General features: G+C 44.2%; 1 protein-coding gene across 1 annotated transcript in view; it reads right to left on the bottom strand.

Moving 5' to 3' along the window:
* SDC3 (syndecan 3) overlaps positions 1–13,392 on the bottom strand; it is a 124,458-nt gene extending 111,066 nt beyond the window's left edge. Inside the window, exon 1 of the mRNA XM_056557232.1 lies at positions 13,070–13,392. Within this exon, the coding sequence (XP_056413207.1) occupies positions 13,070–13,135 (66 nt within the window). The 5' untranslated portion in view covers positions 13,136–13,392. The remainder of the gene's footprint in view (positions 1–13,069) is intronic.
* Between the last annotated feature and the right edge of the window lie 2,008 nt (positions 13,393–15,400).

Here is a 15,400-nt window from a genome sequence, read left to right as displayed (position 1 = left end):
GACTGCCATATTAGGAGTCAGAAAGGAATTTGTACCTCTAGTATGAGGGTGTTTTGCCTTCCTCTGGATCAACTCAGTAGGGACTCATTAGGGTCATAGGTTGAAATTGATGGGCTCTGGTCTTTTTTCAACCTTATGAACTATGTTACTATGTTATTGGATCTGGCATTAACACCACAGTTAATGTCAGGATACCATTCAGCCGGTTTGCCAACATATACTTTAGGTGTGAATATACCCCTAACATACAGTCAGCAAAGAAATAAACAAAATTAACAAACAACTGGTCCTGCTTTCAGTTGAGTGTTAAAGGGGTATTCTCATCTGGCTGATTACCTCCCTTTGCTACTGCTGTCTGCTCACACTTCCGGGATTGCTGTTGGACAGGGCTGGGGTCAGTGGCAGGTCATTTTCTTCTGTGTCTGACAGCTCCCAAACAACAGCACTATGTCACCAACTATCAGACATGATGGATGGATTGAGATAAGCCGAGCAAGGAGAGCAGAGAGCCTGATTTGCACTCAGGAGCTCCTCCAGCCACTCTACACAAAGGTGTCACCACTGCTTCTAAAGCAGAGCTGGTGGGGGGGGGGGGGGAGACCATAACTAAGTTGTATCCGAGAGGAGAGATAATGTACCTACAAAACCAAGCAAGTTTGCTAAACGTAAAATTTTAGGACGAAAAACATATTTGAAAATGGTAAAGAATAGTAGCACATACTTCACTATTACAATTATACATTTTTTTATTGATTCAGTAATTAAAGGGGTATTCTAGTGCTGAAAAAAATTATGTGAATCGATGGTGCATTAAATATAAAGGCATACTCACCTTCATTTATCCCCTGCTGCTGCTGTTTCAGCAGCTCCTGGTCCACAATGCTCATAGCTGATTCCCACTAACTCTGCAATATTAAACCACTCAGCGACAGGTCACCGCTGCAGTCAATGACCGGCAATGTGGGCAATTCCTACACATTATAGGAAGCAGCAGTGAGTAGTGGGAGCTTGGAACTGTTAGAACAGCAGCGGAGGTGAATCAGGTGACTTATTTTCAATGTATCATGGCTCACTTTTACCGTATTTATCGGGGTATACCACGCACCAGCCTATAACACGCACCCTCATTTTACCAAGGATATTTGGGTAAAAAAAGTTTTTTACCCAAATATCCTTGGTAAAATGAGGGTGCGTGTGTGTGCATGTGTATACCCCGATACACCCTTAGGAAAGACAGGGGGAGAGAGACCGTCGCTGCCCGCTTCTCTCCCCCTGCCTTTCCTGGGGTCTAGAGCCCTGCTGCCGCCGCTTCTCTCCCGCTGGCTATCTGCGCCGCTGCCCGTTCTCTCCCCCTGACTATCGGTGCCGGCGCCGATAGCCAGGGGGAGAGAAGCGGCGCCGGCAATGGGGCAGCAGCGCCGACAGACAGGGGGAGAGAAGGGGCAGCGGCACCCATTGCCGGCGCTGCTGCCCCGTTGCCTCCCCCATCCCCGGTTGTATAATTACCTGTTGCCGGGGTCAGGTCCGCGCTGCTTCAGGCCTCCGGTGTGCATCCCATGCGCCATGACGAGTGACGTCATTGCGCCGTGCAGCACATAGCAACAACGCAGGGGACACCACACTGGAGGCCTGAAGCAGCGCGGACCCGACCCCGGCAACAGGTAATTATACAACCGGGGATGGGCGAGGCAACGGGGCAGCGGCGCCGGCAATGGGTGCCGCTGCCCCTTCTCTCCCCCTGTCTGTCGGCGCCGCCACCCCATTGCCGGCGCCGCTTCTCTCCCCCTGGCTATCGGTGCCAGCAATGGGGGGGAGAGAACGGGCAGCGGCACCGATAGCCAGGGGGAGAGAAGGGCCGGCAGCAGGGCTCTAGACCCCAGGACAGGCAGGGGCAGAGAAGCCAGCAGCGTTGGCGGTCTCTGCACCTGCAAAGCTGCTGCAGTTGATTGATTTAAAGCGCCCGCTTTAAATCATTGAACTGCAGCGGCTTATCGGTGTATAACACGCAGACTTTAGGCTAAAAATTTTAGCCTAAAAATTGCGTGTTATATGCCGATAAATACGGTAATTTATTTTTCAGCACTAGAATACTCTTGTGCTTTAAGATAAAACCACATCTTAATATGATACAATCCAAACTGTAGTAACACCTCACAATATAGTTATCCTCAAGGCTGTAACTGACCCCAATAAAATTTTAAGATGTGGATTTCCTTTATTTTGCAACATTGAAACTGTATATAAAGTAAGTTATATTAGCTTTTTTTGCACTGCCAGGTACAATCATACCTGTACATTCACACTAGGATGAGACATAAGGCTCTGTTTGGTTGCAGGAATATACATTGGGAGAACCCCAGATCTTCAATGAAAGGCTGCAGAAGACCTCACTGTGTAGGCATACAGTATAAGACATCGTTCATACAACCCCCTGCTACCACCTCTCCCCCATACCCTCTATAAAAGTCTAAACTTCTGCCAATGAAATAGTGCCTGCAGCTCTTCCTGACCTCATGTGCAACGGATCTGACGCTGATCTGCTTCCTCAGGTCCTGCAGGGCTGTTCTATTGCTGCGGTCCCTGCAGACATTAACGTCCGGGGCCCTGTATTAACCCTTCCGACGTGGCGATCAAAGCTGACCGCCGCGTCTGAAGCGAAAGTGACACTAACCCGGCTGCACCGGGAGGGACCTTACCTGCCTCCTTGGTGTGTGCTCCTTGCCGGGAGCCCCTGCATGGCTGGTACTCTCCTTCGTCGTCATCGCGCATGCCGTCCCGTCATCCAATAGGAGCGGCGTGCGTAGCAACGTGATGGCGGCGACGGAGAGCGAGGATACCGGGCAGCAGAGACGTTCCGGGGTGACGGGGACACCCCTGGGACGCGGCGACAGCGATGGAGGGTGACATCCAGGGCAGCGGTGACGAGTCCAGAGCGGTGGGGACACGTGAGTATTACCTTCTATACCAGTGGTCTTCAACCTGCGGACCTCCAGATGTTGCAAAACAGCCAACGGCTGTCCGGGCATGCTGGGTGTTGTAGTTTTGCAACATCTGGAGGTCCGCTGGTTGAAGATCACTGTCCTATACTTTACATTGTATTCTAGATTTTCCTCCTTTAAAATTGGGTGCGTCTTATATGCCAGAGTGTCCTATATGGTGAAAAATAGCTTGACTGTTCTTGAAATCATGGCCAACTTTGGCCAGTGCAACCATAGATGGGATCTGCATCTATCACATATGGATAAACCATATATGCCTGAGATGGGAATATGCACTGAAAACAACTGTCAGACTGCTATCTCCCCTGACCTCCCCGTGTACGTATGGACATCTGTCCTATATTCGCACACATCCCTGTACCTCAATATAATCTTTGGAAACATTTGAAACATTTTAAATCTATTGAAAAATCTATTGAAAAATCAGAATGCAGCAGTAATAAGAAGGCAAGGAAATAGCTACGATACAATATACTATATTCTCAAGCCATGTAATAAATAAATATATAAATGATTTGTGCATCTCTTGTAAGTCTCTTAAAATCTTGTTTTGAAAAGCAATTTCCCAATTGATATGACAAAAGACAAATGTCCTCAAAACCCAGAAGAGAAATCACCCCAAGATAACCCATCTATTCCTAGAGGATTAAACAGGACCAGAGGTAAAACCATTACTTTCTCTTATCTGCACAGCAGGGATCATTGATGTTCTGCACTGTCTCATTTAATACCAGGCCAGATTATGTTTACTGTATAGGACAAATGAGAAGCCCCGGCACATTCTGTGCAATGCATATCCCATTAGGTAAATACCACTGCTGCTATTTATTCCTAGTGTTAACCACCTGGCTGTTTTGTTCCTTGACTCAACTATGACTACTTCCCTTCTCAATGTTTGGAAAAATAGAACAAACCGCAACAATCACATCAGGTATTAATTGTACCAATACTAAACCCATAGAGCCTCAGTAACATGGAAGACTGGAGAGAAACAGGACTTCAATTTAAGGGTAACTTTTCCCATTGAGCGGCGCATATTGTGTTATAGAGTATTTGTTGAGTAGATTGCTTTAATGGAAAAGTAGAATTGTAATCTATTCAATGAAATCTCTACTTATCTTGGGCTTAGGAGTCCAGTGGGTGGTCTTAATCAGTGATTGGCAGCCTTACCTCTATAAACATTCATTCAGACACAGCTATGAGTTACCGATTAGGAACGCCAAATGGACTTCTGAGCCCAGAATGAGATTTGGAAGAATACATCATTCTGCTCAGCACCATCAATTTGCTCAGCTCCTCCTGCTATATAACATGCAAAAGGCAGACAGGTTCCCCTTAAAGGGGTACTCCCGTGGAAAACTTTTTTTTTTTTTTTTTTTAAATCAACTGGTGCCAGAAAGTTAAACAGATTTGTAAATCACTTCTATTAAAAAATCTTAATCCTTCCAGTACTTTTTAGGGGCTGTATACTAAAGAGAAATCCAAAAAGAAATGCATTTCCTGTGATGTCCTGACCACAGTGCTCTCTGCTGACCTCTGCTGTCCATTTTAGGAACTGTCAGGAGATGAAAATCCCCATAGCAAACATGCTTCTCTGGACAGTACCTAAAATGGACAGCAGAGGTCAGCAGAGAGCACTGTGGTCAGGACATCACAGGAAATGCATTTCTTTTTGGATTTCTCTTTAGTATACAGCCCCTAAAAGGTACTGGAAGGATAAAGATTTTTAATAGAAGTGATATACAAATCTGTTTAACTTTCTGGCACCAGTTGATTTAAAAAAAAAGTTTTCCACAGGAGTACCCCTTTAAGAGTCTTGGACATGTTAGTTAGTGAAGAGCAAGCCTCAACCCCACGCAGGCCAAAGGTTTCCCGTGATTTCGCTTCACGTGTCCATTAATGGCAGCCTTGCTCTCTGGCACACAATGAAGCAATTACAGCTTCCCGTATCAGCTACACCGTCACCTTCTGGGAGCCGGGCCTGCAATGCTGCCTCTCCTGTCATTAGGTTTAATGTGGAATCATGGTAATTACCCATCTCTTATATGGTGTGGTTCCTATTATGATAAAAGCCTTCCAAATGTCACATCATCCACTGTCAGGTTATCGATTCCCTTGTATTGTATGAGGTTGACTGTTGACACTAGCACAACAAATAGTCATTATTATACAAATTTAATAGGACACAAATCAAACATGTATAGATTCTATATCTGTGGCATACAGACAGTAATGAATTTGTTACATTTCCATACTGACTGCAACATTATTGCTATACAGGAGGTATTAAACACTATATTATAGAGCTAACATACAGATTATAGGGTAGAGGTAGAGAACACTTGAGGTCAGGGATCTTTTGTGGTGGTGTCTGTTTGCATTACTGTAATTTCTAAGGACTGGAATCAACAATGTCATTTCTCTAAATGTTTTATCACAAGAAACACGAGGCCAACACCTTCCTTTCTCACCTCAGTAGAGCTTTCTTCAGAAATCTTCCCATTGTTGCATGTAAAGCAGGAATATAGGGATGTCAGTTGAGGATATTCACAATAATGGCCCAGATTTACTAAGAGTGGAGTGTAGTTTTTTTTTTTGTGTTTTTCTATACCTAACATATTTTTCCACTGTGTTTACTAGTTTCCCTACGTTTTGCTTTTTCTTTTAATACATGCTCTGATCTGAAGGGTTTTCCAGAGCTCAAATCCACCACATTTTCTGTGGAAAGCTTAGTAAATATATAGGGGATTTTTACTAATGTCAGGAACACGCCCACTTTTCTGTGACCACGCCCCTGCTTATTGGCAACCACGTGCCTTTTTGGGTTTTCTAAATATAATGGAGAGTTGGTCTGAAGGTTCAGTAATTCTCCAGAACTATCAGACTTCGGTGACTTCTATTTTTGCCCCATTTTCATTAGCTGCCAGATAAATAACCATTCATCAAATGACCTCCTAAACATGCAGGTCAGGCTGAATCTGCATGTTATTTAAAAGAGAAAGATAAGAAGCTGCCAGACACATCTCAAGCTCCACTCTCCTGGGCAATCCCTGTTTATCTCACCATCTCCCCATACATATAAGAAGGCCAGTGGATTACAGGAACCAGATATGTAAAGTGTACTTCCCGCTTCCAAGAATTATACCAGTGGGCTCCAGCTACAGGGTCTCATCCAAACAGTGACTGAAATCATCAGTATAAAGGAATTTAGCTTCTCACACATAAATGTGTCATTTAATCCTCTTGGGCCTGCCAAAGGGGACTGACAAAGCACACTTTGGTTATATTCTCACTATGCTTTTCAGACATTTTGTGGGGAACAAAACAACCCCAAAACGGCTGTTTTAAAAAATGACTAAAAGACTGAAACAGAATTTACTTATTGAGATCTATTGAACTATATTTAAGGTCTGTAACTGTTACGAATATAAAATGATCAGGTTCTCTTTGCCATTTACATGGTGCCCAAATACATGTCTAATAATTTACAATAAAAAAAAGCTATTTTTTAGGCTATAGCTTTGGTTATAGCCCAATAAATGGCCACACATAATAGAAACAAGACTGAAGTCTGAAAATGCACCTGAAATTTATAGACTTTTTGCTTTGAAAAAAAATATATATAGATATATGTTGAGAGGGGGCAAAGCTATGATGTCACGAGCTTCCAGCGCCGGCTCCAGCGTTAGGAACAGTTTGTTCCAAACGCTGAGCAGCGGAATACCCATTTAACTTCAGTTGCTGTAGTGATCTCTACAATGGAAACTTAAAATTCAACTTTTGATGGAACCCTCCAAAGGTTCATTTACTTGGTTACCGGCAATAAGGACATGTTACGATAGTCTCCTCAAGGAGGACTCTGCTAAAGACTGCCCTTGCTATGAAGAAAGACAGCGGTCATAAGCCAACCTTGGTGAGTATAGCAACCACCAACTGAGAGCTCAGAGCGAGCTATAGCCGAGGCCTGCTAAACTGTGACATGGGATCACCTCAAAGACAGTAAGTAACTAAGTGAAACTGTGGTGGAATGGGAGTCTTAAATGGGCACTGTCATGAAATAAAAAAATTGATATGTTGTAGTATTTAAGTACTACAACATATCTCTAATATACTTTAATAAAAAAAAGTGATTTTAAAACAGTTTAAAATCACTTTTAAATTCGGCCACTAGGGGTCGCCCTCCTAGTGGCCGAATGCATTCAGCAGTGACGTCACTAGTGAATTTCGACTCATTGGAGCCTGGCAATGAGTCTGAATTCACTAACTGCGGTGCTCGCTCCCGCCTGTCAATCAAACAGGCGTGAGCGAGCGCTGAGAACAGAAGAAGCGCGCATTGGTTCCCCTGCTCCCTGGCCTTGCACGCCGGCCCCGCCTCCTGGCATCCCGTCGCTGCTGTCCTGCCTGTCACTGCACTGTCCTGGTATGTCTAGGGGGGGGTTGGGGGGGGGGGGGGTTCGGGTAGTGGGTGTTCGGGTAGCGGGGTTCGGGTTGCGCCGCGGCCATGTATTGTTTTTAACACAGGGTGCCTCCAGTTTTTCCCCACTACAACTCCCAGCATGCCCTGACAGCCAATAGATGTCAGGGCAAGCTGGGAGTTGTGGAGGTGAAACAGCTGGAGGCACCCTGTGTAGATGAACTAAGGGCGGAAGTCCCCCCCAGCAGGCATCAGTGATGTGGTGCCTGCCGGAGAAGTCTGCCTGGTAGTGAGCACGCTACCAGGCAGACAAAACTGCATTTTTTATATAGTAAAAACAAAAAATTAGGCAGGGAGGAGGTAAGGGATAGATGGGAAATAGGCAGGGACAGAGAGGGGGGGAAAAAAGGGATGGTGGGAGCTACCCTATAAGTCCAGGAAAAACTAAATTCAGAGTCAGAGTTTGCTTTTAATTGCAGAGCGAGTGCATCACTTCTCTTGTATCTGCACGGAGTAATGCTTTAAGAACAAAGTCAGATTGTCTACTAAAGTGATCTCTACCAGTTATAGCAAGAAGACAGAAAACATTCTGAAATAAAAACAGAAATGATAATTCCAGCATTATGACTCTATGACAAGTGTCAGAACCTCAAGACAAACCATCTGAGGTGTGAGATGGAAACCTGCCTCCATCCTTGGTGTCTTAAAGGGTTACTATCAAAAATATGATGGTGGAGATTTATCAAAACCTGTCCAAAGGAAAAGTTGCTGAGTTGCCCATAGCAACCAATCAGCTCGCCTCTTTCATTTTTAAAAAGGCCTGTGAAAAATGAAAGAAGCAATCTGATTGGTTGCTATGGGCAACTCAGCAACTTTTCCTCTGGACAGGTTTTGATAAATCTCCCCCGATATGTTTTCCAGACAAAAGTTTTGCTCACAGTGGGTCACATGGACTGACGGCCATCACTAGTTATAAGCCAGGGAAGTTTACGGCAGTACGCCGTTCACTCCCATGGCTGTCAATCAAATCCAACCGTTACGCTATATATAGGGCTATACAGCAAAAGGTCAAATCTGCAGGCCAGCCGGGGATGTGAGTATGATGCCGTCCACTACCCTGGCTTATAACCAGTAAGGCTCAAGAGTGAGACCCGGCGTGATCAAAACTTTTTGACATGTCTGGGCAACTTGTTACAAGTTTTTTTTATGGTAGTGACCCTTTAAAGATCTCTTTTCACAACATCCTAAGATGACTACATTGGTAACTAAGTGATGGCAGGCGGTTATCTGAAAAAGAACAACCCTCTATTCATGCAACATAATGAAGGAAATGAGAGTCTGGGGCCCATCCTAAGTCAATCACACAGAGGAGACTTTAAGAGTTCTTCAATGATAATGCACAGAATATGAAGAGGAAGTATCAATAGAAGATATCATAGTGAGCAAGTTTACACTATGAGGGGCTATTCACACAGAGTATCCTGCCCATATGTAATGCTGCAGGTTTGAAGCTGTGTTCAGTCTCTTAGTTTACATTGAAATCTGCAGATTCAAATTCTGCGCATTAAATATGCCCGGGATACTATACGTGTGAATATTGAGCTCACACATTGTAAAATCAAAAACAAAAACCAGCAATAAAATGAGTTTGAATGCAACAGTTTTATCTGCCCAATACTGTGTTTACGGCTACATTAACATCATGTTTTAGGAGTACAGCAGCCGGATCCGGCAAGAGAATTTGAAAACCGGCAGCTGCCGTATCCTTGCTGAACCCACACCGCACCCTATTCGTGTCAATGAGCCAGATGAAGTGAGCTAGTGACTCCGGTCAGCTCATTTTTGAACTGTATCAGTTTTTGTTGCCGGACTGGTGGTTCCAGTTTGGCAACAAAAATGAATACGGTCCTGAAGAATACGGGATAAGTTTTAGATCGCAGGAGATCCGACCTCTGGGATCCCCCCACGTGATCTCCTGTACGGCACTTTGGCAGCCCACAGCAAAGGGCCATTTCGACCACCACATGAAGCAGTAGCCGACACGCACCCTCCATGTATCTCTATGGGAGAGGCGGAGATGCAGCATGCGGGTACCTCCAGCTCTCCCATAGTGATACATGGAGGGGGAGTGTTAGCTGCCACTTTGTGCGGGGGTCAATACGCCCCCTTCCTGGGAACTGCCAGGATGACGTGCAGGAGATTGCGGGGGGTCCAAGACGTTTCACCCCCCCATAGTCTAAAACTTATCTCCTATCCTTTGGATAGGGGATAAGTTTTACTGCACTGGAGTGCACCTTTAATCGCACAGCATCTGGCAGGGAAAGCCTGGCTATATAAGCACTGCAAGACCAAAAAAAAAGTAGCACTATCTGGTTCTGAATTTCTTTTACTTTGAAAAGGCTGTGGATACCTCTGAAAGCATTTTTGAATTGTGCTTTTTTACTATTATGGTACAAAAAATCATTTTGGAGGAAATGTATCATTATGTGTTCATGGACATAGAGAAGCTTTTGTGAAAAGCTCACATGTGCAAACATTTGCAGCTTTTTAACAGGTGTATGCCGTCCTTGCAACTTTAAAAAAAGTGAGCTTGGCTGAGCGTAAGAGTGCGGACCTTCTATGGCCTGTTGGATTTACTAGAGTTTACAGTAGTATGTAGTGTGCACTATAGCGGATATCTAAGCTAGCTCAGAGCTAGTGTCTGATTCATTATGAGGCATACACCTCTAAATGAATCTGCTGAATCTAAAAGCAACAGGAGTTTACTAAAGGACGGAGGTCAAAGGGGTATGATTTATCCTTGAGGAGAACACCATAACAGTATGTGGAGATTCATAGGCTATTAGCACTCTACCGGGAATTCCTAGTGGAGTGTTAATGGCCTGTGAATCGCTTAACCCCATTAGGGTGTTCTCCTCAAGGAAAAATCTTACTCCTTTGACCTACGCCAAGCCAGAACAACCTGCTCTGTACTGTGGAGGGGCAACACCCAAAATGGTTGTCTGCAGAGTTACTCTCTGACTTGGCATAGATTCTAGGGATCGACCGATATCAATTTTTTAAGGCCGATACCGATATTCTGTGAAGGTTAGGGCCGATAGCCAAGAACTTAGACGGATATTCCGGTATAATTTATCGGCTATTTATTCCCATCCGCCCCATCCGGGCGCTTTAAATCAATGAACTGCAGCGGCTTTTGCAGTGCCAGAGACCGCCGCCGCCACCCGCTTCTCTCCCCCTGCTTGTCCTGGGATCCTCCTGAGTCTTACCACCACCACCGCCGCCGGGGGGTGCGGTGGGGGAGTTGCGGGCATTATCGGATTATCAGCAAGGTAATTGCTGATACCAATAACATCCAAAATCAATAATATCGGCCAAACCGATAATCGATCGATCCCCGATAGATTCCCAATCACTTTTTAAAAATTTGTAGTTGGAGAGAACAACTGATGTTTAGGGAAAACCACCTGAAAAGGTGGCGTAACTGAGCTGCCTTACATATATTTTCTTTACTAAAGAACTTCATGTAAAAAAAGGCCTCTCTTAGTCACCTTTCTCCTTTGTGTAAATGTCTCTATTAAATACAAATTTAGTCTCTGTTCTACATCCTCACCAATGTCCTGTTAAAGTCCATCAGAGAGAGAGAGGCTATTTTTTAACTGAAGGAACTTCTAAGCTGATTCACGACCAGATTAAAGTTTAATTTTTATCTGATCATAACATCACAAATAACAGGACATTGTAGCTGCTATGGAACAAAAACTAAACTATATATATATATATATATATATATATATATATATATATATATATATATATACACACACACACACACACACACACACACATTTAAAAAATGGCTTCCAAAAATAATGGCCCCAGTCTCTTTTTTTTTTTAAGATAAATATTTAAAAGTGTTGTTGTTTTTTTTAGTTTTTGCTTGGGAGATTTAGAAAAGACTGCAACAGAGGAAAAACCACCAAAGGAGAAGATGAATTGCAACATGATACCAAGTAACATAGTGATGCAGAATGGTTCAGTACAATGGAAGCATTTTGTCATCAGATTGTGACATGTATGCAGATTTCCCCTATATACCTATACAAAGGACTGGTTCAGAGTGTAGAAGGCATACAAATCATACTTCCATGTACACGAATGGAACTATTTCTGAAAATATATAAAACTAAGAAGAGACAGATGGATGAATGGGTAGACATATATCGTTGTCAGGAATCCCTCTTTTGGAAGATAGATAGATGTAAGCTTGATGGATAATGTTGGAAGGTACGGGTAAGGAGGAGATAGAAGACACATAAGGATGGATAGATAGATAGATAGATAGATAGATAGATGTGAGCTTGTTGGATAAAGTTGGAACGTATGGATAAGGAAGAGATGGAATAGGCAGAAGGATAGCTAGATAGAAAGATACCATTAGATAAGACAGATAGACAGATTACATAAGATAGATAGACAGACAGACAGATATTTACTCTGATAAACCTCATAAATTACAAGTAAAACTAATTAATATACAAATGTTATAAGTCTTATAGTCCACTAGACCAGTCTGGATGCCATATGGACTTACTATGGTCCAGGTGGTACCAGCTTCTATGGAGATGATTCTTGGTGCCTTGGCTACCTGGCTCCTGGGATTTGCCCAGTCCTTTATATAGAAGACTGTGCCAGTCTCATACATGGCGCTTATCCTGGAGAGTGCTGCTACATCTAGTTGAAAGCTACAAAATAGTCACAAAATGCCAAGAGTTGGATGAATGTCATTAAAAAAAATCTTTTTCATATACTCACCTTATAACTCCCAATCCCCATTACCACTTCTTGTTCCTGCCCTTTGTTAACAATAGGCACAGTGACATCCACATGTGGTGCCATGGGGCATGACTATGGTAGATTAAGATGGCACACCACAGTCGATACAATGGCACCACTGCCAATACAGGGGAGGCACAATGGCACCAAGGACTTATGGTGTGGCAACAACAAAGAATCCCTTAGGTATACTGCAATAATATAGTATTGGTACGATTCATGGTCTTACATGTCTTTACCCTGTGTCACCTTTACACATTGGCCCCAATAACGGCGGTCAGCATGGTGTCTTATTGGGGCTCCACGCCCCTTGGCGATGGGCAGAGAACACTGTCAGGGTTATAGGGGGGATCATTCCTAAAGGATAATAAATATGGAGAACATCCTGACCCCCAGATGACATGCTTGCTCCGTTTCTTACAGTATGCAGATGGAGTGGAGTGTGGTACGAGAAGAAACTTGGGGTGTCCTCTCTACCAGAAGGAATCTTGACCCTCTTTCATATGAGACATGTCTTCCACCATTCAGCCCTGTGTAACCCTGGGATGACTGCGGTGTGTACGTGCAGACATGTCTATTGGCCTGACATTAATAATTCATGTTCCCACCTTATATACATACACTGCTCAATGCTTTATGGCTGCAGAAGTATGGGCACTTCCAGGACTCCATCTTGTCAGGAAGCACACCACCCATAGACACCAGTGAAATGGATCTACCCAGTCCATAGGCTCCTATGGGAAGGCAGCACACAATACAATGGCATGTTCAGGGTAAGGGGGGGGCACTGATGGCTGGCACCGATGTCATTGGTACTCACCAGAGCAGCCTGGGAGACGAGGAGCAGCAGCCCTGCGCCATGGAGAAGTCCAAAGGCAAGATGCATCCTCCTGGTGGCCGAGCAGCTGCCTGTGAAGAGCCGGTGGTGTGGTGTCCCTGTGCCGTGCTACCCGCTCCTACTATCCGTCCATGGGGCAGGAGAGCGCCTTCTCTATGACAAATCCCTCTCCTCCTCTTCTCCCTCTCCTCCTGACGCTTCCTTCCTTCTCCCTCACTATTGCGCTCGCCTTCTCCCACCCGCTACGGTTTTCCTCCCTCTCCTCGTCCTTCTTCTCTTTACCGTTCAGCAGGAAGCGTCTCCCCTCCCTCTCTCCCTAGCGATCAATGTGAAGAAGGTAGATGAGGGGAGGCGAGGCGCCCTGGGCGCCATCTAGTGGGGGCTCGCTGGTACTGCGCCATCCTAGAGCTGCCATCATCTGAAGGGAATCTGATGGCATCTCCTGGTCACTGGGCCGGGCTGCTGCTGAGCACATGTAGGAGGAATGGCTGCCGCATACAGAAGACATGCATTATACATTGTTGGGAGGAAATCAATTACACGGGACTCATGGAACAATACCAATAATATATATATATTTTTTTTTCATTTTTTTTTTATTTTATTTTTTTACATACAAGAGAAAATATTAACACACGCAATACAGGTCCGACTGGACCACCGGGGATCCTGAAGAAAATATGTCCTCCATGGTTAGGAGCTCCTGTCCGAGCTCAGCACCCCCCTCACATTATTAGTCTGGTTGTCATGTCCATACTGTAAACCAAGCACCAGAATACTACAGTGACGCCCCGAAATACGATCATTTCAACATACGATGGCCTCTCAGAGGCCATCGCATGTTGAAGGCAGCATCAACATACGATGCTTTTGTATGTCGGGGCCATCGCATAAACGGCTATCCGGCAGTGCAGACTGCTTCAGCTGCCACCGGATAGCCGTTTATGGTGCCCGTGTGCTCCGGTGACAATCACTCACCTGTCCTCGGGGCTCCAGTGCGTCCTCTTCGGGATCCCCTGCATCGTTGGCACTCTCCATTGTCGTCATCACATCGCCGCGCACACCGTCCCGTCATCCAATAGGAGCAGCGTGCGTAGCGATGTGATGGCGGCGACGGAGAGCGATGACATGAGAGCAAGGATGCTCTGAAAAATAAAAGAAGCAATCTAATTGGTTGCAATGGGCAACTGGTCAACTTGTCCTCAGCAGAGGTCTTCATGAATCTCCCCCTGTGGAACTGACACATATATAAACTGTAATAGAAAGATATGCAGCTTTTTCTGTGTTTTTAACCCATTCCTGGTTTTGCACGGATGAACATTCCGCTGCAGCAGAGTCTCCTTGATTTTAATGGGATTCTGCTGCACTGTGCACATGGTGGAATTTCCACGTATCCCAATTCTGGAGCCCACAGAAAAAATAGATATGTGTAACCTTTATGCGGAGTCCGCATGACAATGAATTGCTATCTATTAGACGGCGCATTTCCAAGCGTCCTAATGCCTGCATGTTCTTCCGGTGCTCCGCGCTCAGTAGAATGTCCACATGGAAATTTTCCATGTGGACATTCCACCATGTGAACATATCCTAAGGGTTTTGTCAGTATTTGAAAAAAAAAAAAAAAAGGTAAATTTGGAAAAAGTGGAAAATTTGCAAATACTAAATTCAACCCATAATCTTTTCCTTGTCCACGATAAAAGCTTATATTATGAAGCTTTGTGACTTTATGTGCATTTTCACCAGAATTAGGGCACTTGTTTCAGTGACATATTTAGATATAAATCTCTTATGACCCCAGACAGAAGCGTCTTTCCCAGTGTCACCAGTTAAGTTGTTCTAACTTTACCCTTGGCAAATCATCCGTGAAACAGCTGTTGCCCAGGGAAAGGGTATGCAGTCTGATGAGAGACTAGTGACAAGTGGTGGACCACAAAGTTTATAAAACTTTTTAATATGTTTGTAAATGACACATAATAGATTAAACATATTTTAGTTTTTCTGGACAAATTGTCAAAACAATGTAAACTGCGGTCCCTTAAATGTAAAAATATTTCAAATATAACAAGGAATATATCAAGGACGGTTAGCTCTCAATGGTAGAATGAACAATTTATACAATATTAGCATATTGCTGCTTTTGTCTTTTGCTTATGGAGCATCCAAGGCGTATTGAAAAGTGCTTCACTTTTTTTTATTTTGTTCCCAATTTGTATATTACCTTCCTCAAATGTTTAGAAATCTTTATCGCGTGCTATACGTATGCAGAGCAGGTCATGTAAACCATTGATCATTTTTTTCAGTTTTATTGTGCCA

The sequence above is a fragment of the Hyla sarda genome, chromosome 2 (assembly GCF_029499605.1).
Source record: "Hyla sarda isolate aHylSar1 chromosome 2, aHylSar1.hap1, whole genome shotgun sequence".
NCBI classification, from domain to species: domain Eukaryota; kingdom Metazoa; phylum Chordata; class Amphibia; order Anura; family Hylidae; genus Hyla; species Hyla sarda.
The sequence above is the reverse complement of the archived record's forward strand: the minus strand, read 5'-3'. Positions and strand labels throughout refer to the sequence as shown.